This window comes from Pelophylax lessonae (genome assembly GCF_965119305.1).
Source record: "Pelophylax lessonae genome assembly, chromosome: 2".
Classification (NCBI taxonomy): domain Eukaryota; kingdom Metazoa; phylum Chordata; class Amphibia; order Anura; family Ranidae; genus Pelophylax; species Pelophylax lessonae.
The window spans coordinates 528754304-528779150 of NC_138769.1; the positions used below are offsets into that span (position 1 = coordinate 528754304).

A 24847-nucleotide genomic window follows, 5' to 3' on the forward strand; every position below is an offset into this window, starting at 1 on the left:
TTGGTCAGAGAATGATTGTTATCGCACCCACTTACTTTAGTACTACTTTAGTGGAAAAGCAAACCGTAGCGAACCGTTCCAACACCGTACCATGCGGTACCATGCAGTGGAAAACCAAGCAGGGCCAAGTAGAGCCGAGCCGGTACTTGCAGTGGAAAAGTGCCATTAGTAGTAATTGATTATCATTTTGTTACGCCATATGTTGAATCGTTTGTGGAATATCGCTGTGGATTAAGGACACTGGTTTCACTTTTATGCACAAGGATTGGATATTTGTACAGCATTTGTACCTCTTGTTTGATTGTGTTAAAATTTCACAGATATTTTATTTGTATATTTATTTACACAGGGTCGTAATTTTATATGATCACATATGGTGGAATTTGTATTCACATCTCATCTGAACATAATTATTCACTTATTTGGAATTTTTAAGCATACCTGTTCTACACCATATATGAGTTTCAAAACTTTTTAGTTTACATTTGTGCAGCACTCTCTCTATATATTCAATATAAATTATTGGCATATTTGCTATTCAGTGAAATGTCGGGAGTGTTGCAGTAGAGTTTCTCAAACAGGGAATAAGTTGTAGGCGATTGAGCCAGTTTCGCCCTATGTAGATAGTCTCTTGGATGGAAAAACTGTACGTGTCTGTGCCATATGCGGTGACCCGTCTGAACATAAGTAGGTAACTGGTGGATGGACGTAAAGAAAACGGAATGAAAAATAAAAAGAATAATAGAGGAGCGCACAGCAGAGCTGTAGGATCTGCATCGCAGGGGGACCACAGAAGAAGCATCGTGTGTGAACCCTGAGACTAGTGTGTCAGTTGGGGTGTCGGAGCTGAGTCTCCTACAGGTAGCAGATTATTTTTATATGACCTTTTCTGGGAGACCACTTGCCATTCAGGTTCAATCTGAGAAGGGTGGCGGTTAATCGAGGATGGTGGAGTCGGATCAGTCAGTATACCCCATTGGTGCAGTAGCATGATGCCATCTTCCAGCTTTTGGACTTGAACTGTCGTCCCATTATGGGTAACGGAAAGAGTGGCAGGGTGCTTCCACTTATGTGGAATGTTATGATTGCGTAGCGCCTGCGTCACTGTTGCCAGATTACGCCTCCTTTGTAGTGTATGTCGGGACAGGTCAGGGAGTAATTGCAGGTTAGTGTAACAGTCCGGTAGCTGGGTCGCTTGTCTAAAGAGGGACAGCACCTTTTCCTTAGTTTGGTAAACGTGCCCCCTGAGCAGGACGTCTCTGGGCGCGTCAGGGGAGATGAAGGATGGTTTAGGAAGCCTGTGGATCCTGTCTATGGGGATGTCTAAGGCAGACAAATCTGGTGCCAGTGCCAGGAAGAGCTCTTGCACGTAGCGAGACAGCTGTGGCGGCAGGACGGTTTCAGGAATACCCCTTATCCTAATATTGTTCCTTCTGGACCTATCCTCCAGGTCTGCGACTTTGTCCTTTAACCAGGTGATTTCATCTCTGTGTGCTGATTGATCATCGACCATAGCATTAAAGGAGGTGTTGATTGTACACATAGTATGCTCAATTTTATCCACCCTGTCCCCCAGCTGCAGAATGTCATTCTGGCATTGATGAACACAGTGTAGTGTGTCAGATTGTAATGATGCTCTCAGCGATTGCAGCATCTTTTTGAGAGTTGTGTCTGACACAGGCAAGCCCTGCGTGGGGAACAATTGAAAGGGATCTGAGGTGAGTGACCCTGTTGAGGCCTGTGTCTGTTCTGTGACACTCACCTCCTTGTTGCTGGACTGAGCAGGCCGCGCTGGGGACACTGTGCGGGGCTTAGATTTCACCGGGCTCCTTGTTGAGGGTGAGGTATTCCCTGATGATGCTTGGCTGCTGGCCTGGGAGTTGTTAGGGGCAGTGTGGGAACGGCATATGCCCTGTGTTAACTCCGGTTTTGCCTCGTGTGACGGCCGAGGCTCCAGGCTGCCACCATTTTATTGTAGCCCGCGGCCTAGATGAGAGAATAAATCATCCAGTTTATTTGGCGCAGGATGGTTAATTTTCCCTTTGGGCCTCTCTGGAGATGGAGGGGCAAGCGATGATGGGCAGATGGAGGGTCTCAGGTGAGTGAGTTGCTCGGATGGTGGCGGATTGTCTCAGGGCTCAGCGGAGCTCTTCAGGTTGCGGCCATACTTGGTCACAGTCGCCACGCTCCCCCTAGTGGGATCACATTCTGATTGGATCTTTGGGAGACCTACACCTGAGGAGGGAGTATGGAACTGTTTGATACATTGCGAGGATGTTTTGATATTCATGATTTAATGCTATTTGTTGAGGCTCCTTGTTGAGGGTGAGGTATTCCCTGATGATGCTTGGCTGCTGGCCTGGGAGTTGTTAGGGGCAGTGTGGGAACGGCATATGCCCTGTGTTAACTCCGGTTTTGCCTCATGTGACAGCTGAGGCCCGGGCTGCCACCATTTTATTGTAGCCCGTGGCCTAGATGAGAGAAGAAATCATCCAGTTTCTTTGGCGCAGGAATGCGGCCTTCAGAATGCGGCCATACTTGGTCACAGTAACCACGCCCCCCTAGTGGGATCACATTCTGATTGGATCTTTGGGAGACCTACACCTGAGGAGGGAGTATGGAGCTGGAACTGTTTGGTACATTGCGAGGATGTTTTGATATTCATGATTTAATGCTATTTGTTGAGGCTCCTTGTTGAGGGTGAGGTATTCCCTGATGATGCTTGGCTGCTGGTCTGGGAGTTGTTAGGGGCAGTGTGGGAACGGCGTATGCCTGAGGAGGGAGTATGGAGCTGGAACTATTTGGTACATTGCGAGGATGTTTTGATATTCATGATTTAATGCTATTTTGTATTCGAGTACCATCTGCAATTATTACTGAGGTAATAATGTGTCCCTGATTGATGCTGGTACACTTTACACCAGTGCATGGTTTCACTATGCATATTTTGGTACTGAATGTAAACGCTAGAATTGTCATGTGTTCTGTGCAGATGTACCTCTATTTCTATTTCATCTGAAGTTAGTACTGGAGCTATGGAGTTATTACTGTGTCCCTGATTGACGCTGGTACACTTTACACTGGTGTATGGTTTCACTATGCATATTTTGGTACTGAATGTAAATGCTAGAACTGTCATGCATTCTGCGTAGATGTACCTTTATTTCTACTTTTATGTCCATTGTATTTGGACACCAAGTAAATATAATATTGAGGCAGTATTTTATCTTGTTTTGTTGTCAGTATACCATACAAAATCAATGCAAGAAATATTGTTGCTTCATTATTTAACATCAACTACATTCTATTTATCTTTTCATCTTGTCCTGTGCTTATATGATGATGCCTGATCTTGTTGCATTACTCCGCAATAAGCCCACAGTGCTTGTTTTGCATGGGCCTAGGTCTCCTGGATGGTCTGACACCCGGCGCACGTAGGCCGAACTTCACCTTCCGGTGACCTAGGCCTTTTTCTGCCCACTTTGGCTCTCACATTCTTGTGAAGCTGCTTGGGGAGCCTGTGCCGCTGGGAATGTGATGTGCTCTGCCATTCCCGGGGTTCCCCATGCCGTGCTTTCCACCACCCGGACCTTTTGACGTGGTGTCTGGTTACGGCATGCTGCCACATCTCCCCCCCTGTGCTCGGCCTTCTGTTTTCCGGCATCACGGCTGGTGGCCCTGTAGACGGTTCTCTGCACTGCACACTCAGAGGGCTGGCGTGTCCTTTGAATCTTTGGTTAATGATTTTCCCCCTCGCCCCCCTCAGTACTTAATGCCTAGCGTCGGCTGTGGTTATGGTCGTGATGGCAACCACCTCTTGTGACACACTTCCTGATTAAAGCTTAACAAGTATACTCTCCTCAGGTGTAGATCTCCCAAAGATCCAATCAGAATGTGATCTCACTACTTTACCCACCTACTTTCTTCCTATATTAAGAGAATACTTTTCTCCTGGGGCAGGCATATCCTCCCTTAACACAATCTGACACTCTACAAGCGAGATGGTAAGATGATTCTCTGTTTGTTTAGTTTTTCTATGGGGAACCTTTCCTGGTTAGCTTAAGCTTTGGCAACCTTTTTCTACACCTGCTACCCCCTTTTGGGATTAGTAACCAATTGTACTCTCTTTGGTTTATGTCTGCACCTTTTGGGGTGTGTCTATGGTGCTTAACTACACCCATTTTAAAAACTATTGAACTTGTAATTTAGGAAGTGTTTGCCCTACATATTTACCATGCTTTTCATTTAGACCATGGGCATACTTATGGGATCACTACATCCTTAATATAGCTTAAATATATAATCATAGGCTTAGTAATTGGATGCCATATGCTTTATATTAGGGATATTGACACACTAATGGGATTCCTATATAATATGTTACCTGTCCCCACTGAGGATACTATATAGTCCTCTGTGTGTGTGTGTGTGTGTGTGTGTGTGTGTGTGTGTGTGTGTGTATATATATATATATATATATGGGTATGTATATATGTGTGTATATATATATATATAGAAGAATTCCTTTGATGAAATTCATATTTGATTGAGCTTTTCTTTTTTTTATGCCACATTGAGTCTACATAGATATTCCTTGACCTCATATATTAAATTCCTATTTGTATTACATCCCTTAGGCTTTGTCCATACAGCATCCCTCTCATTGATACTGCCTTTTGGGTTTGGACACTGGCTGACCTTGTGTGTCAGACGTCGCGTGTACCTTTTGATACCTGCTGATGGGTGCCTCCTTGGCTCTTTGTGAGGGTTATGCAACAAGATGTTTTAGTTCATCACCTTTTATCTTTGTTTGTGTGTGCACTTTTTGCATGCAGTGCATGAGGTCACTCTCCTCAAGATTGATTCATCTTTATTGTTATTACAAACTATGTATAAAATGTATTAAACGTATTGCTTTATATGTATACTTACAGAATATGCTATAATCACCTGTGCCCTTGAAGAAGATTGAACTATCCTCCTGTTATTCAAAATGTGTCAGGCCTTTCCAACCCCCTACCCTTCCCTTCCCTACATATTATCTTTTATTATTAGGTAAATCTTTTTTTCTCATACTCTCAGTACTATATTTTTATGAGCACTGTAGTACTGAGCATGCTCTCCACCTGTCTTTCTGATGTGAAGGTATCAAATATAGTGTCTATTCCAACAATAGTATGCACTCCTGAAAGACTCGTAAGCCTAGACTTCTGATCAGTTGGCAGTAATGTCACATAGTATTTCCTATTTAATACAGCAGAGGATTTGCTGATCTAAACACAATGGTTTTTGAGCCTTAATGCCTAGACACAATGCAGGGGTAAACATGCAGCAAATATATTGAAGCAAATAGACCACATTGGGCTGTTTTTTGCAAATCGGTGTTGGTAATATTGTGGCTAAGCCACACAGGGCATTTGGGAGAACAATGTGAACATGAGTTTTATCAACATTAGTTTGTTCTAACATAATACTTGTTTACAGTTGCTCCTAGAGTTTTTTTTTTTTTTTTAAATCCCAAAAGGTGTGTATATTCTTTAAATAAGCTGTGCTCCTAGAGATTAATTATACACAGTCCGCTGCTTCACATTATCTGCATTGCCATATAAATATTGCAGTAATGGTGAAACATCATAGGGAAGGCTGTTATTGACATGGCAGCATAGATTGTTTTATTGTTTGCTCAGCACTGTCATTTTCTCTTTTACTGTATTATTAGAAAAGATAGAAAAATATATGGAATATTATGAAATGTGTGCATTTGCATGTTTATCTCCTGTTCCTCTACTGAAGAAAGATGAATTTAGAGTGTGCGGGGTCCTTTTTTAATTGGCATGGTAATCTGTTCTGAATAACAAACCTAAAACATTAAACAGTACAAATTATTCATGTTGAAAGTGGAACTCTGCACACAAATCCACAGAGTACTGTAAAACTCCACTTTTGAATAACGTCAGCATCCATCCCTACTTTTACAGCTTAGTTTGGCTTTAATATTCTTTTTATTTATATTGTTTTGACAGTAGCAGTAATTTCACCTTATTGTGCTACCTTCTTTTTCCACTAAAAACTTGAAGACTCTGTTCCCTGCTACTGTATGACGCTTCCCAATAGACAGACAATAACTTAAAAGCTACAGACCTGCATATGGCTTATGTTAGTGCCACATGATCTCACTAATTAGAGAAGCCTACATTGAGGCAAACAGATTTTCCAGCAAATTATTAAGAAAAATTGTATGATATAAGGGTTAGATAATCCAACACAGCACAAAGAAGCCTGAATGTGCTCTGTATTTTTAATCCTGAAAAGAATCTGAACATTTCTTTTTTTCTTTTGTGCTTAAATGATATACCACTCAAAAACGGGCAGCAGGAAGTCTGTAACAGGAAAGATGAGACTTTGCGTGAAAGACTTTATCAAAAGGTAGCATATTGTTTAACGTTAATTTAAACTATCACATTCTTCAACTAAATATCAAAAGTTGATGGACTCTAATTAGACTCACTAACTTTGTGCTCCTCTGTTCTCTGGCTTTTTCTGTTCTTACAGTTTAGGGGTATAGACTGCAAACTTAGCGGAAGCTGTGTTTATTTTTTTTTTTAAATGAATGTCACTTGTCAGAAAATTTTAAGTTAATAATTACAAAAATGTTAGGTGAACTTAAAAAAAAGGGGGGGGGGGCTTTAGATGTAAAAGTAATGTGAACAGTCCAGCCCAGATTTTCAACTGTAACCTATTAAGATTCTACAGTGTTTTGCTTGCATGTTCACACCCCAGGCTTGGTGGCACCCATAAACAGGAAGTGTGTTATATGCAAGGTCACCGGGTAAAAATAAAGAGAAAAATGGCTTTAAAAAAACCTGCTGCAGATACCTCATTTAAGGACTGGTGATCTGCAATATTTTACACTTTATGGTTCTGGTTCAAGTGTGGCTTTGGCTTTGTATTTGGAACCATTGTATTTCTGGAAGGGGAATCTCTACTTCAGTTAAGTTTCCTTTAGAATGATGCATTATACTCATCACCACAATGTAAATCTACCACCACCATGGAATAACATTTTGAAGCTGAAGAGCCTCTCTGGATTTCCACTGCACATAATTGTGACCTTATCAGACCAGATAACCACTTTCTATATCTGCTTTATCTCCCACTTTCTATATCTGCTTTATTTCCCATCGTTTTTTGTGTTTGAAACCTGAAATAGTTTATTTTTTTTTTTTACTTTTTACCAGTGCCTATGCCCAACATTATTTTATAAATGAAAAAGCAGCCGGACATCAATGGCATACAAAATATCAGGATTTTTTTCAATTGATTGCCACAGTTGCAGAGACCAACCACTCTAACATGTTTTGTGTTTCACCACATCGAGCATAGTCGTGGAGAGTGGCAATGTGAAAAGAGACACATTATTTAAAAGTTGCAGACTATTACATTCAGATACACTCTGGTGTTTTATAAAGACCCATACACAGCATTTGTTGATATATATGTAAACATACAATTGTTTTAAAACCCTGACTTCTCTGTGTTTAACAGATTTGTAATATCAAAAAGGAAATTCCAGAGTGTACAACATTGTAAAAGTGTTAGAATACCTTGACATGTATGCAAACAATTCATATGTAATTTTCCCATTATTATGTAATTACATTTCCTGACTTTGCCTTTGTAGGAAACTAAAGGTGTGACTGAATTATACACTGTGTTTTAATGTAATTTGGTTAGGTTATGGCCTATGTCATTCTGTGGCCCTTTTATTACGAGTATAGTGGTAAATAAGAGTATATAACCCTTGTCAATTTATTATACTGGATTTAGTTAGTTTGTTTTTATTGATTTAATGCCATGTTAATTTTTAAAAGCCATTAAGCTCCTTTATGCTTATATATTTTTTTTCACATATATATATATATATATATATATATCTTTTTGCCAGCTAGTCTGTCGTTATGCATGTGGCCTACATTCATGAGTTGGTCTAGTGGCATTTAGTCCAATGTCCGAGTGTGCTGTGTGTTTTTAACATTGATGAAAGTTTGAAATTATCCTAAAGGTAAGCTGAGTTACTATGTTTTGCACTACAGCCAGTAAGCACTTTATGTATATCTTTTGGCCTTGAGATAATCTTTCACTTGAAATAGGGACTTTCCCTCCACAGGCAGGAGGCTCTTGGAAAATTATTATTTCCACCCTCCGCAAAGGAGAAAAATAAGTGTGCCTTATTTTTGATAAAGATAAGGCACAGCGGAAAAACCCATCAGTACTTAATTATCCTGGAAGACAATGTACGAGCAAAAGTCTGAGTGTCCACCATTTTAGGAGGGTGTATGGGGAGATAGCTATAGAGATTTGTACAGAGTGATTTTGTGTAGACAGAGTGGAGGGATCCATAGACATTTTCATGACTGCTTCCCTCACAACATAAAAATGTAGTTTCTCTCTCGTTCACTGACGGACACAGCTCCATGTTGTCAGACCATTGGGCTTTATGCTGCTCTCTCTTCAGGAGTAGGACTAGGTGAAAACCTTTTTGGTAACGCCCCTGGGGCAGTCCCAGAGGGAATACTATCACTTCCTGCTATAGGACTCCAGTTATTTCTGCCTAGTCAGGAGTAAGGACCTGGCTTTCTGCTGGGATCTGTGGCCCTGGCATTTTTTCCTTTTTAAATTGATTTTTTTTTCTTGTCTTTATTATTTATGTTCCTGTGTGAACTACAATCAACTGTTCCTGTGTGAACTACAATCAACAGCCGGACACCCAGGGGGTCCAGGGTCCCATGCAGCGCCACATTGTGCTGCCATTTTGCAGTGGATTCTGAATTCCGGGCTTCAGCAGTCATGTTTGTTTAGTCCAGTGACCATGTTTTTGGTTTCCCCATAGAGTTTAGCTGGAGGTAGCCATTTTTTGTAGTCTGGTGCGGTGAAGGGCTGCTGGGGCCTCTAGTGTCAGGTCGGCGCTTCCTGTTCCTCTTCCATTGTCCTCATCCTCTGGCCTCGCCATTCTTGGTACGCAGGCCTGGTAAGGCTGGTAGCACATGTCCCCTGAAAACTTCCTCTTAGGGAAGATCTTCTGTCTTGGGGACCAATCTTCCATCCTGCTTTACAGTTGCTGGCTTTAACTGCCTGGCTATTGAAAGCCAGGTGCTGAAGGACAGAGGACTGCCGAAGTTGGTGATTCCTACGTTCTTAACTGCTAGGAAATCTAATTCCAGGAAGGTTTATCATAGAGTGTCTCGCTTGTTGGAGTTTCTACAATTAGATGTAGATCAACGTTTGGCTCTGGGGCCCGGGCACCATCAAGGGCTAGATTTCCGTCTTGGATATATTTTTACAAAGCCCATTGGCGGCAAAGTCCTTGGTTCACACTTTTGTGCAGGGAGTTAACCATCTGGCTCCTCCAGTGCGATCCCTGGTTCCTCCTTGGGACCTCAATTTGGTATGGTCGGTGCTTCAAAAGCCTCCTTTGGAAAATATTCAAGAACTTCCTCTGCTCACTCTGTCACAGAAGGTGGCTTTCTTGATAGCTATAACTTCCGCACGTCAGATGTCGGAGTTGGCTGCATAGTCCTGTCGGTCGCCTTACCTGGTGATTCATAGGGACAAAGTGGTGTTGTGACCCTGTCAGGCGTTCCTTCCTAAGGTTGTCTCGGGCTTCATTTGAATGAAGATATTATGTTACGGTCCCTATGTCCTAATTTGAAACATCCTAAGGAAATTGCCTTCCATTCTTTGTATGTGCTAAGGGCTTTTCGGGTGTACCTGGCGATGACTGAATCGATTCGAAAATCTGATTCTTTGTTCTTAAGGATGGACCGTGTAAGGTACAGGCCGCGTCTGCTGCGACCATTTCCAAGTGGATCAAACAGACGGTGGTGCAGGCCTATTCTATTAAGGGTCAGGTTCCTCCTTTCCCTGTTAAAGCGCATTCTATGAGGGAGCTTAGTACCTCCTGGGTCTTCTGTCAGGCGTCAGTGGTTTAGGTGTGCAAGGCGGCTACGCGATCGTCTGTACACACATTCACAAACTTTTATAAGGTGGATGTACTTTGTCCGTTTGGCCGCAAATTTTTGCAAGCTGCGATTGCAGAGGCTTCCACTTCTTGAGGGTGTCATTTTTCCTGGTGGTGAGCTCCAGTTGTTCCTGGTTGAGCTCTTGTTTTTACCTGGTTGGCTGTGTTTAGCCTTGTTGGGAATTCTGTGTATTGCTGTGTTTTTTTTCCCACTCCATGAAGACATGGAGTTGTGTCCGTCAATGAACGAAAGAGAAAAATTGATTTTTGTCTTACCGTAAAATAATTTTCTCTAAAGTTCACTGATGAACACATTACCTGCTCCTTTGTTGGGTTATGTTATATGTTCTTCTGACACTTCTTGTTACAAACTGGAGTTCTATAGCAAGAAGTGATGGTATACCCTCTGGGACTGCCCCAGGGGCGTAACCAAAAAAGGTTTCCGCCTAGTCCTCCTCCTGAAGAGAGAGCAGCATTAAGTCCAATGGTCTGAAGACATGGAGCTGTGTACGTCAGTGAACCCCAGAGAATAGGATTTTACGAAAAGACAAAAATCCAGTTTTTACAATAATGTTCCTGAATAGACATCTTGATGGACCATTTGAAGAGCCTTGTAAACTATATCCAGTTCCAGGCAATTTTCCAGAATATCAGGCATAATATCCGTAAGAAAAGAACGGAGCACCAAATTAGTATCCTTAACTGATTCAGGGAGTCCTCTGGTCTGAAGATTATAATGCCTTGAATGGTTCTCAAGGTCATCTATTTTTACTAAAGCCAAACGTAATTTCCCCTGTAATTCCTGAACCCTCTCAGTATTCTGATTGGTTCTGATGACTGCTTTTTTCCATTGTATTCCTATAAAAAAAAAAAAAGTTGTAAAATGGCACTTTGTGAAGCAAATGCAAGGGCTTGTGCGAAATTCATCAGGAAAGCTAGATTACCAGTGATGGAATGATCATATTTCAATACTTTCAAAACAAAAATGTTTGAATGTTTAAACATTTTAGCCAACTTGTGTTTTAATACCACTGAAGTTCATTAGTAAGTGTAATGCCAGCAAACCTATGTTCTTATTTATAAATTATACCTCAGCATCCAATGCTTTTTGCTAAATATGTGCTTTTAAAACTATTAATGTACTTTTCTTTGCAGTATTATAAAATAATAATTACTAAATTATAAATTATTTCACACTTGCATATTCTTTTCTCTAGCGCTCATCGACAGACGTAGTCCTCGGTGATACACCACCTTCGGGTTATGTTACCTCCGCAGGAGCAGGACTAGACAGGAAATTAAAAAGCTCTGGCCACACCCTAGGGGCAGTCCCAGAGGGTATATCCTCTCTCTCTCTGCCTCAGCAAATCAGTTATTTTCTGTCTAGTTAGGAGTAAGGACCTAGACACCTTGCTGGGATCTTAGGTCCTGGCAAGAATTTTTTCAGACAGCTTTTTTCTCCAGTGTTCCTGTGAGATCTTCAAGCAAGAAAGCTGAACTGGGCGACGGGCTGGATGTTGAGATCCGGTGGTCACCCCAGTTCAGCCTACGAGCGCGTGCAGGCCATAGCTCCGCGCTGGGTCGGCCGCGACAAAGTCCCATTAAAGGACTGTCCACGCGAGTTAAACGTCTCGCCGAAACGCCAAAGACCATGAGTCACGGCGTCCGTATCGGTCGACAGCCCTCCCGCCCCGGTGGAGAGGGGTACTGTCAGGAGTTGGTGCCCGCCTGGTTCCGGTATGGTGAGTAGTATGTTCCCCCTTTTTCCCTGACGGGTTTTGTGGTGAACGCGGGCCCCTCTCTGTATGGTAAGAAAGAGTCCTTTCTATCCTATAACATGTCACAAATCCTCCTACTTTGAGTGTGATTTATGTGTACAAAAGCCAGGAGGCTTGGCTTGGGAGCTAACAATCTATTGTATACATGTTTTAAAGATGTAATCTGTGGCATTCTGGGAATCTTATGGGTTAAGTATAAGCTACCTACCAGTCAGAAGCCACGGACATGTAGACTGCCTTCCAAATCAGATCTCCAGCTATTAGCAGGCCTCCCGAACGGCCACGCGGTCCGCCAGGGCCGGTACCGCCAACCACGCCATATCCCCATGCAGAGAGAGTGTTGTGTGCCCTGCAGCACACCGCTATTCAGTTTAGGCCGCCGCCATTTTTTTTGCTGGATCGCACGAGCCGCCATTTTGGCGTAGCCTCGTGTCTCCAGCATGGGGGCGGCCATGTTTGAGGTGATCCTACACCTCGTGGAGCTTGGGGGAGGCGCCGGAAGGCGTGCAGAGGGGCGGAGCCGCCTCCTTTCTTCCTGGGCAGCCAGCCAAAAGACTTCCTGTTTGTCAAGACAGCGCTGTAAGCTGTTGCAGTTTAACTCTGAGCATCAAGTGGTGAGCCTGGGGGTCTATCTCTCTCTCTCTCGATCGATAGGGATCCCTAAGCAGGTAACACTAAGGGGCTTTTTTGTGGCGCTGGGGGTCAGAAAAAAAAAAAAAAGTTTTTTTCTTTACTTTTGAATTATATTATCCAGGAAGTAACTGGAGTTATTATGGACCCTGCCACACATATTCCCCCACCTGTTTCCCTCGAGGGGGCCTCGGGACCCGCCGGTGCACAGAGTATAGAGTCATTTACAGCAATTTTGGAGTCTATGGTGGCTCGGGTGGAGGCGGCCTGTCAGGGACGGGGGTCAAGGAAGCGACCCCCGCCTACCCCTATACCATCTGACACCTCTGACTCAGATTCAGATATGGTCACGGCAGTTGCAGGTTCCTCTGCAAGGGCTGTTATCCCAGGTAAAGCCCCCTCAGACAGTGAGGAGGACGCTTCTTCTCTTGCTATAATTCAGGAAGAAGCATTGGTGGACGCACTAGTTGTGGCAGTGCAAGAAACCTTAAAACTTGAGGCTTTACCGGCAGAGGCAACTGAAACAGAGAGGCCTTTTGGGACTAATAAGCCCATCAAGACGGCGAAGGCTTTTCCTGTACCTAAATGTTTTGGTAATCAGATTAAAGGAGAATGGGAGCATTCTAAACGTACCTTTACTATTTCCAAGCGTATTGCTAGACGCTATCCGTTTGAGGAATCCATCATTAAGAAATGGACGGTTCCACCAGTCGTGGATCCGCCTATTTCCAGGCTGAATAAAGCCACGGTTATTCCAGTGGAGGACACTTCGTCCTTTAAGGATCCGGTGGATCGAAAGATAGAAGCAGAGTCCCGCACTATCTTTTCTCTGATAGGGTCAGCATTTAGACCAGTAATCGTTATTGGTCTAGTTTCCCAGACACTTACGGAATGGGCAAAAATGGTACGCCAAGATCTTAGGGGAAAAGATATTCCCCAGGAGACATCTGATTTGATGGAACAGATCATACAAGGGCTACGGTTTATCTGTGACGCAGCCTTGGACACTACTCCCCTATTAGGGCATGCATCTAAGTTAGCAGTGATCCTCAGACGTGTGCTGTGGTTAAAATGCTGGTCAGCTGACCTAGGTTCCAAAAAGACCTTGACCAATCTCCCCTTTCAGGGGAATCGTCTATTTGGAGCCAACCTAGATGAAATCATTAAGGATGCCACTGGGGGCAAGAGCACTTTTTTGCCACAGGCTGCAAAAGCTAAGGGACCTCGCAACAAGCGAGGACCTTTCTTTACCGCCCATAAAGGGCGCCCGGCTGGTACTAGCGGGAAAGGCAAGACTCCTCCAGGAGGGTTCAAGAAGGGGACCAACCCAGCCAAACCCGAAGCAAAGGAGTACACAGCCTGAAGGTGCGCCCCCACCCGGTTTCAGGGTGGGGGGACGTTTTCACCGGTATTCAGGACATTAGATCGAGCATCAACCACTACTACCGGTGCGATTCTTCCCTTCCAACATTTAAGTACCACAGGAAGCGGTAGTTACCGTTCCCTGAAAAGATCTTTTCCTTTACCTTTTCCTAAGATTAGTCCCGATACCTCACAGGAATCGGATCTGGTTGACCAGATAGGCCAAGTAGCCTCTAGTCGGGTGACTTCGGTCCCTGAGGTTCAACCAGAAAAGATCACCTTTCCTGATAACTATCAGGTATCTGATAAATGTGTGGGAACAGAAAACGACCAGACTTTCTCGGATGGTCGGGGCCAGATAGCTCTAGGGACGCCTGGTTCAGACCCAATCAGCGCCAGTGGTCCTAGAAATTCTAGGCTGGCCTCCTCAAGCCGGCCTGGCCGACTTGGACATGTTAGTCGCAGACGTTCCGTGGGAACTTCGTCTCAGGGAGTGTCTGTGGTCTCAAGGACCAATTTACCTTCGTGCTTTACAGTCGCTGGTTTTAATGGCCTGGCCATTGAGACCCAAGTACTGAAGGACAGAGGTTTGTCTACTTCAGTCATTCCTACCCTTATTAAAGCAAGGAAAGCGACTTCCAGCAAAGTCTATTATCACACATGGAAGACTTATATTGCGTGGTGCGAATCTTTAGGATTTCCTCCACGTACCTATTCGGTGACTCGAATATTGGCCTTTTTGCAACAAGGGGTTGAGCAGAAGCTAGCCTTGAGCACCATCAAGGGTCAAGTTTCAGCATTAGCAATCTTCTTTCAGAAGCCTTTAGCTACCAAATCCTTGGTGCGGAATTTCATCCAGGGGGTGCGGCACCTGGCTCCTCCAGTCCGCGCGCCCTTACCGCCCTGGGATCTTAATTTGGTTTTGTCGGTTCTACAGAAACCTCCCTTTAAAAACATCAGGGAGATTCCCTTGCTTACTCTATCCCAGAAGGTGGCCTTCTTGGTGGCTATTACTTCTGCTCGCAGGGTGTCAGAACTGGCTGCATTATCATGCCAGTCACCATACCTAGTGATTCATAGGGATAAGGTAGTACTTCATCCTAAGCCATCTTTTCTTCCCAAGGTGGTTTCAGATTTTCATCTGAATGAAGATATTGTACTACCTTCCTTGTGTCCTCAGCCCAAGCATCATCGGGAACATGCGTTGCATTCCTTAGATGTGGTTCGGGCAATCAGGGTATACCTGAAAGCTACGGAATCATTCCGTAAGACGGATTCACTTTTTGTGATCACGGATGGCCCCAGAAAGGGTTTGCCTGCATCTGCCGCGACCATTGCCAAAAGGATTAGACAAACGGTGGTACAGGCTTATTCTATTAAGGGTCAGAGTCCTCCGTTCCCTGTTAGGGCGCACTCCACTCGAGCGCTCAGTACTTCCTGGGCCTTTCGCCATCAGGCGTCAGTGGTCCAGGTATGTAAGGCGGCCACCTGGTCGTCGGTACATACCTTTACAAAATTCTATAAAATTGATGTGATGGCATCGGCGGATGCCTCATTTGGCCGCAAGGTTTTGCAGGCCGCAATTTGAGGAGACCGGTGGTCTACCTCGAGGGTTTTTTTCTGTTTGAAAAAAAAAAAAAAAAATTGTTTTCTCTTTTTTTGGTTGAGTCTCATCATTAAGGATGAGCATTGTAAACTTCTAGTTGGCACCGGTTGGGCCTTCTAGATTGGGATTTGATTTCCATTTTCCCACCCCTCAGTTGTGATACTGCTCTGGGACGTCCCGAAGGTGGTGTATCACCGAGGACTACGTCTGTCGATGAGCGCTAGAGAAAAATGGATTTTTGTAAAATCTTACCGTAAAATCCTTTTCTCTTAGCTCATCGACAGACGTAGTCCCCGCCCCTCTGTTTTGGAGTTGGGTTGGGTTAAATTCTCTAAGCACTGCTTTTTCACATAACTGATTTGCTGAGGCAGAGAGAGAGAGGATATACCCTCTGGGACTGCCCCTAGGGTGTGGCCAGAGCTTTTTAATTTCCTGTCTAGTCCTGCTCCTGCGGAGGTAACATAACCCGAAGGTGGTGTATCACCGAGGACTACGTCTGTCGATGAGCTAAGAGAAAAGGATTTTACGGTAAGATTTTACAAAAATCCATTTTTACTCTTTGTAATAAGTTATATTTCACCTTTAGTTTTATGTTAAACTGTAAATGGTATTTGAAAGCATTTTCTGTTCCTTTTTGACCTTTTATATTTATTGCTGGCTTTTTAATAATTGCAACTGAAGAAAAATCCTAAAAATGATTTCCCTACAAAAAATATTTATTTTTTGTTAAACTTTAATTGAAAAAGCTTGACAATTCAAAGGATCAATCCATGGAAACATTTTACATAGACCATTAAAAATAGTCAGCTGTAGAATAATGCACAAACTGAACCAAATTTTCACCAAGCCGAGCAAAAATATATACAAATGTTATACGAGAATATCAAATGCAACAGCCATATAGACGGTATGAACCAGTCTAGCAGAGTGACTAGAAAGATCAGGGATGCTGGTAAAAAGGAGACAATGCTCATATGTTAAAATAACTTGTTTACCCACAAAGCATGTTCACCATAGAAAACCTCTCTCTCCATGAAGGAGTTAATTTCTCACACACCCAAAATACATGAAGAAACAAGACTGGAGAGGAGCAGCCACGGAAACAAAAGGGAGAAACCTGTGGATAAATGCTGTTTAAATGTAATGGGGTATAATTCCATAGAGTAAAAAGCTTTAATGCTGTTTTGTGAGTAGTAAGATGCATGGCCTCCCACTCTTGCTCTGTGTGCTGCACCCCCCATTCAGCCCCCCCAGAGGGACATATATGACCATTTATCTGGATCACCCGTTGAGAAAATACTGCGATATAACAGAAATAAGCCCCTTCCTGCTGGGAGTGTTATGACAGATACATTTAAAAGATGTGTGGCAGGCCAAAGGACAAGGGGCATTAGGAGTACAAAAAAAGTGAGAAATTAGCACATTATTATTATACAGGATTTATATAGTTCCAACAGTTTGTGCAGCACTTTTCAAAATGAGGGCAGAAATTACATTGGCAATATAATTGAATACAAACAACGGTAGAATTCTGAGGGAGGGACCACCTTCTGGGCCTAAAGTTGGGAAAAGAGAAATAAAGCTCACCCTTCCTGAAAAACAGATACGTTGGCAATTTCATGATCCCTCCACCGTTAAAACTATTAGGGTGACAAAAGGCATGTTTAAATTTGGGTTGACCTAGAAAGAGGTCCAGGGTGAGCTCTTAGATAGCAAAGACAGTTTACTTTTATGTTGGTCCAAAGTTTCAGAGATTGAGCTACCAAAGTATTACAAATATAAATCTCTTTGGGGGGGATAAAAAGGAAGACCATAGTATTCCAGGTAGATAACAGTATTATAGAGGAGGCCTGTTCAAATCCAGGCAACTTTTTCAGTTCTTAATATTTCATTGGGCCAATTGAGCTAGTCTAAATGCTAGATAATAAAAACACATCAGAGGAAGACCTATGACTCCCTGTTTTTAGAACCTGTATAAAATCACCCTAGAGAATCTGGGGTTTCCCTTGCCAGACAAATTTATTAGGATCAATTTGGAGTTTTATAAATAGGATTTAGGGATAAATAATATGAGGGACCTAAAAAGATAGTCATTTTGAAGTATGGCCATTTTAGCAATGACCCTACCTAAAAACTACAGGTAGAAAGAGGAAAAAGTTTTGAGCAACTTTTTAATTCTACAGACTAGGGGGGCAGTTACTGGCAAACAATGATTGAAAGGTATCCAAATGAAAATTACAGTGCCACTCTAAGCTGAGACAGAGATCTCCCCGCTGGTTGCAGTGAAAAGGAGCTGGTTTCAGTGCACCATTCAGAGGAATAAGTTCATAGGGCGAAAAGCGGCTCTGCTTACCAACCTAGTGCATTAGTATGTAGATAAATGTGGACTCGGCCATTGTAGCTCCAGCCATTTCCCCCTGACATGTTTTACCCTTCTCACGGTGAATAGGGTGAAACATTTCAGGTGGACGTGGCTGCAGAGACACATTCATATACAATACTAATGCAGTTGTTGAGTGGCACCCTCTTTTCTCTTTGATAATAATTGAAAGGTAGTTATAAGGGTAATGCCCAAATAGGAAATACTTGTGGAAGACCAAATAAAGGGGAAGGTTACTCTGGGGGGCATCCAGCTCAAAAGCTGCAAAATATATAGGCAAGGCTGCAGATTTGGATAAATTACCTGAGAGGCCTGTCAGCGTAGCAAAGTTAGAGAGAACCTCCAAGAAAATTTAGCAGAGATAGAAACAAAAGCACGTCATCCACAGACATGCATAGTTTAAAATTGGTGGGACCCTTGGCATAACAAAAAATATCTGGATGGTGTACAATAGCTGTGGCCTAAGGTGCTTCGTGCCCCTACCAAGCGGGAAAAACCCTGAGTTACAACCAGGTAATTTAATATGGGTTCTAGGATTGTGATAGAGGGCTTGGAAGCCATGTGCAAATTCACCCTAGATACCATAACGTGTAAAAGGAGTTACTTGTAGGGGTTGATTTACTAAAGCTGGAGAGTGCAAAATGTGTGGCAGCTCTGCATAGAAACCAATCTGCTTCCAGTTTTCTTTTTCTTTTTTTTTTCCAAAGCTTAATTGAAAAAGATGAAGTTAGATGCTTATTGGCTACCCTGCAAAGTTACACCAGATCTCGCACTCTCCAGTTTTTGTAAATCATTGCCATATTGCCAAGAGATGCTTTAAAAAGCTTTGTGAATATCTAAACTAAAAAGAAGGAACTTACAAGAAAAAAAGATTAGCATCCTGGATGATACATTATTGGTTGCTAGGTTCTAAGGTAACAGAAAGAATAATCTTCACTGGTAAAATCATAATTAGAGTAGGTGTAAGCATAATATAACAAATATTTAACATGTGTTCCATCCATATATAGTAAATATTACTTTAAATTCCCTCAGCAACTAGTAATTGTTCCCCTATGAGGCTTAACTCTGCTGTCCAAGGTATCCATATGTTTACTCCAGATTATGAAGCAGGATGTTTTACATGTTTGTAATATATGATTTAATGTAATAGGGCTAATACACCCCAAAACTATCAATTTTTGCCATTTTCTACTAGCTATATCAATCACACATTGACTTCTTACAACTGATGTTTAATAACAATGATAGGTGATGGTGTCAGGTTGTTTTGATATATTTTACGTCATGCAGATTGAACAGATGATTGGAAATCACAACTGAAAGAGTGTAACACCTCTGAAAGATGGGTGGGTGTCAGGTGTGGGCATTACTAAATTCTTATACCCTATTCTAGCACCAGAAAAAAAAGGAATTAAGGGACTAGGTGTAGTCAAAAAACATTTAACACTGGGTGCTTGGCAGTATGAATATACCATCAATATGGCAAGAGAGCTACATAGTTGGTTTACTGGGGAGGAAAACCAATAACAGTGTATTTTTAAAGTCTGGTATGGTTCTGTTTTGACTTGAACCTGATGATTCTCATCTTGGGTGTGCATGATCACTGCTTTGTTACGGGGGAATTGACTAGGGTGCCAGTGACACCAGCACTTTTGTGTCACCAACATCGCAACACATGCCAGACTGTAAAACCAACTTAAACTTAAAATATTAAAAATAATTGAAACTTAGCCCTATTATCTGTCTGTCATTGCATCCTATTTCTGTTAAATCTACCTTAACAACAATTAACAGTTTTGTAGTGACTGCAAGAGAACATTATAAGAAACTGTCTCGTATGTTTGAAAACATGGAGAAGCTTTATCGAAGTCTTATGGAGTATTATGTACTTGATGCAAAGAAGATTTCTGTGGAAGAATTTTTTACAGATCTGAATAACTTTAGGATATCGTTTCTGGTATGTACTATTGGTATTTTATTTTTTAGCTGTTATTTTTCCTACAAACCCCCATTATTCCTTGGGTCCAATACAGATGGGCATTTGTAATGCTTTGAAGAGCCCAAGAGCATTACATTTGGCGAGTGTTTATAAAGCATTAAAAAAAAAAAAGAACAGTAATACCTGCTGGTTTTCCCAACAGAGAAATTCCTGAACTTGTTTATTTGAGGTCACACCTTCACATACCTTAGGGAAGTTTCTCAATGCAGTTGAGCTTGAAGGATATGTATTAACATTGTAGACATGAAGTACCCTTAAATACAAAAATGCTATCAACTATGCTATCATGAGATGTAATCTTCATAATACATATAACATAGAAGAAAAATCAACACTTCCAAATCATTTGTTGCTCACAGAAAAAGCCTATTATTTGTTGAGATTTTTAAAATACAAAAACAATATGCAAAGATCAATTTAGAAGAAACAACAAATAAAGTAAGTCGTTATGGCTATGGTTAGAACTTTAAAGTAGGGCTGAAACAACTAATTGATTAATCAACAACTAATCGATTATGAAAATAGTTGTCAACTATTTGCATAATTGATTAGTTGCCGTGCATACAGTATGTATTGTTTACATATCAGGAAATATAGTGCAGCACATATATAGCTCAGAACACCCGCCAGATATGTCAGTAAGTGCCTGAGTAATTGTGAATGTGTGAGGAGCAATGCCTCATGGGATATGTAGTCCTGGGCAGAAAGTGAATGGTTCCAAAGGCAGAAGTTATTTTTTTTTTTACTTTGCTATGGGGTGCACTCTCTATACTATAGTTTGCAGTTTGTTATTGGGGCCCTCTTAAGGCAGGACGAGCTATAAGAGTCAGTGGGGGACCCAGGAAGAGAAGAATCAGGGCTGCTCTGTGCAAAACCGTTACACAGAGCAGGTAAGTATACCATGTTTGTTGTTTAAAACAAAAAAATCACTTTAAAGACTGTGCAGGAAAGATCAGCATCTGAACCCAGAGAAGATGGAGACTAATAGACTGGAGGTCATATAAGGCATTACAATTACATTTAAAGTAAACTTTTACCAGTATTGTGCATTGTATTTAAAATGATTATAACCATGAGAAAAAAAGTCTCAGCTTTTAAAACTACTTTGATCTAAAAGATTTACAGGTATATATCTCCCTTCCACCCTTCATATGGCTTCATGTCTGACTCCTAGTTAAAATGCTAATATATCTCATATATCTTACTTCTGGGTGTATTTATTTTATATATATATATTTGATCTAAGTAATCTATATTATTACTTTCACTGTTTTACAATATGAACAAACCCCTTATAGTAGTGTTTATCTGCTCTTTTTGTACTATAAAGGGCTAATTTTATTTTTTTTTTAACCCTATTATGACAGGTGATAAAAAAAAAATTGTGTTGCTGCTACTAAACATCTTACGCCTGGTTCACACCTATGTGTTTTTTTTTGTTGCTTTTTGCAGAAAAGCACTACAGTTCATTTAACATGGTTTCTTATGGGACATGTTCACATCTTAGCTTTTTGTTAGCTGTTGCGTATTTGGAAAGGGTCAATGACTTTTTTCAATGCAAAATGGTGCTTTTTTTGGTTCAATAAAGAAGCTGCAGAAAAGCATATAGTGTTCTTCCCCGATTTTCCGCATAATTGTGTGTGCAAAATGCAAAACGCACATCAAAAAGCACTGCAGATAAGGATCAAAAGCAAACTGCATAGGTGTGAATCGAGCCTTTTGCTGGCCATGCGCATATCCATTTTCGAACGAGAATATTTATATGAAAAATCTTTGTACATCTGCTGATTGAAAGAATGTAATTTTAAAATTTCACTTGCTTTTAACATTCGTCTTTAAAATGAATGTCATTTCTCTGTCGCTCATTGACAGACGCAGGATTCATATCTTGATATCCGTAGGGTATTGCTGCCCCCTACAGGAGTAGGACACTAGGCAGAAAAAACGTTCTGGCTGCACCTATGGGAAGTCCCAGGGGGTATACCCTCTCTCTCCCTGCTATAGGATGTCAGTTTTTTCTGCCTAGTCAGGTGTAAGGACCCAAGTTCCTTGCTGGGATCTCTGGTCCTGGCAAGCTTTTTTAGTAATTCTTTTTTTAGCTAGCTTTTTTCTCCGGATTGTTCCTGTGAGATCTACAAGCAATTATGCCGGATCTGGGCGACGGACTGGATGTTGAGATCCAGTGGTCACCCCAGCCGGCCTACGAGCGCGTGCAGACCCTAGCTCAGCGCTTGGTCGGCCGCGACATAGTCCCACTGGACGGGGACTGGCCCGCGGGTTAAACGTCCTGCCTGGTCACATACGACCGGTCTGCGACCGAATCGCAGCGTTCCTTTTGGCCAACATCCCCCCCCCACTGTGGCGGCGAGGGGTTTTGTCAGGAGTGGCGCCCGCACTGTTTCGGTATGGTGAGTAAATGTTCCCCCTCTTTTCCTCATGCCAGGCTCTAGGATGGACACGGGCCCCTCCCTGGGACAGTCGGACCCCCATTTCTCTTGGTTCCCCTCTGTTCCTCTGTGCACCCCCCACCTGTGGTGCCCCTCTTCCCCCCTCCCTCCCCCTGGGGGGGTATCTGTCGCAATGTGTGGGGTGGCTGGCTGCTCATGTGCTCATGCAAGCCGCTAAGGGGGTGGGGGGTCCCGACGGTGCGGGGGCGTGTGAGGGGGCGGAGCCCCTCCCTGGACACGGGAACATCGCTCTACAGGCCTTTATTTTGCTGAAGACAGCGCTGCTGAGCAGACATCTGGGACTTCTGGTGCATTTTCCTGTGGGTGGTGAGCCTTTGGGGGTCTCTTTCTCTCTCTGTGGGGGTCCCTAGGCACGCTGCCTGGCCACTGGGGGGCGCTGTAGCGCTGGGAGACATTTATATAAAAAAAGTTCAGTTTTGTCAAAGTTTGCTGACGGGTTCCTCTGGTGTATCATGGACCCTGCTGCACATGTGTCCCCACCTAATCCCCTTGAGGTGGCCTCAGGGCCCTCCGGTTCCCAGCTCACCATTGATGCACTTTGGCGGTCCTGGAGTCCTTTGTGTCCCGGGTGGAGGTGGCCTTTCAGGGGCAGGGGGCTAAAAAACGACCTCTGCCTACCCCTGTCTCGTCTGATGCCTCAGATTCTGAATCTGAGCCAGTCCCTGCTGACGCAGGTCTCCCCTCTGGGACTGCTGTCTCGCGCCCCGTCTCCTCTGATAGTGAAGACGACCTTTCTGCCTCCGCTGCCGCGCAAGACAAGGCGCTGGTGGACGCGCTGGTTGTGTCTGTCCGGGAGACCCTAAAGCTGGAGGATGCAGCTGCCGCTGCGACTGATACACAGGTTGCGTTTGGCACTCGCAAGCCCTCCTTTTCCCGCATGCTTTGACAATATCATTAAGAAAGAGTGGGATCATCCGAAACACCCCCCTGGGATGCCTAAGCGGATTGCTAGGCGCTACCTGTTTAAAGAGTCCCTCCTTAAGAAATGGACGGTGCCGCCTTCGGTGGATCCGCCGGTCTCCAGGCTAAATAAGGGTACTGTGATCCCGGTGGAGGATTCCCCATCCTTTAGGGATCCGGTTGATCGTAGGGCGGAGTCTGTGTCCCGCACTTTGTTCTCCCTGGCGGGGTCGGCTTTCAGACCAGTGTTTACCATTGCTCTGGTTTCGCAAACATTGACGGAATGGGCCAAGTTGTTACGCCATGACCTTGAGGGGAGTTGCTGGACCAGATAATGCAGGGGCTGCATTTTGCCTGTGACGCCGCACTGGATACTGCTCCACTGCTGGGACGTTTGTCGTGTTCGGTGGTGGTCCTCCGGCGCATGCTATGGTTGAAGTGCTGGTTGGCGGATCAGGCTTCTAAAAAAGCCTTGACTTGTCTCCCTTTTCAGGGGATCGCCTGTTTGGTGCTACCTTGGATGATGATATCAAAGGTCTCACGGGGGGGCAAGAGCACCTTTCTCCCACAGGCTGCCAAGGGTAAGGAACCTTGTTGCAGACGGGGACCCTCCTTTTCAGCCCACAAGAAGTTTTTTCGTTCCTCCGGGGCGGGCGACAAGGCGAAGCCCTTCAAGGCCCCCTCGGGGGGTTCCAAGTGACCCTGGTCTGGTAAGCAGAAATCCGGTTCCTCCAGACCGGAGGACAAGTCCGCCTGGGCCTAAAGGTGCGCCCCCACCCATGTCAGGGGTGGGGGGACATTTTTGCCGGTTCCCGGATCCGTGGCTCTCCAGGATTCAAGACAAATGGGTTCACGAGGTCATATGGTCAGGATACAAGATTGAGTTTCGGTCAGTTTCACCGGTAAGGTTCTTTCCTTCCAATGTGCGACTGTCCCCAGATCGACTAAGGGCTCTGTTGGGGGCAGTACAGGACTTGGTACAACAGGGAGTAATAGTTCCGGTTCCCTGTGGGGAACGTTTTCGGGGCTTTTACTCAAATCTGTACACAGTGACCAGGAAGGAGGGCAAGGTGAATCCAATTCTGGACTTAAAGGCGCTCAATTTTTTTGTCCGGGTGCAAACATTCAAGATGGAGTCCATTCGCACGGTGGTGGCTTCCCTGCATCAGGCGGACTTTCTGGCCTCCATAGAGATCAAGGATGCCTACCTTCACATTCCCATTTACGCAGGACACCAACGTTTTCTGCGCTTTGCGGTGGGAGAGGATCATTATCAGTTTGTGGCGTTACCCTTTGGTCTCGTCTCTGCTCCCCGGGTCTTCACAAAGGTTTTGGCTCCGGTTCTGGCGCTGTTGCGGCAAAGGGGCATATCGGTCCTGGGCTACCTGAACGACCTACTCCTCCGTGCGGAGTCTCCACAGGCTCTGTTGTGAAATTTGGAGATCGCCATGACCTCTTTGGAAGAGTTTGTGTGGCTTGTGAACCTGCAGAAGTCATCCCTTGTTCCCTCCAGGAGACTGGACTATCTGGGCCTGATTTTGGATGCGTCCTTGGCCAAGGTGTTTCTCCCTGCAGAAAAACTCCAGAAAATACAATTAGTGACTCAGCTGTTGCTATCCGCCAAATGGTCGTCCCTTCAGACCTGCATGAGGGTTCTGGGACTGATGGTGGCGTCTTTCAAGGCAGTACCTTTTGCTCAGTTT

The 24847-nt window shown here is 43.6% G+C and overlaps 1 protein-coding gene across 1 annotated transcript in view; it reads left to right on the forward strand.

Moving 5' to 3' along the window:
- Positions 1-24847, forward strand: part of DIAPH3 (diaphanous related formin 3) — a 1357913-nt gene that overhangs the window by 968313 nt on the left and 364753 nt on the right. Inside the window, exon 24 of the mRNA XM_082245041.1 lies at positions 19569-19734. Coding sequence (XP_082101167.1) covers positions 19569-19734 — 166 coding nt within the window. The remainder of the gene's footprint in view (positions 1-19568; positions 19735-24847) is intronic.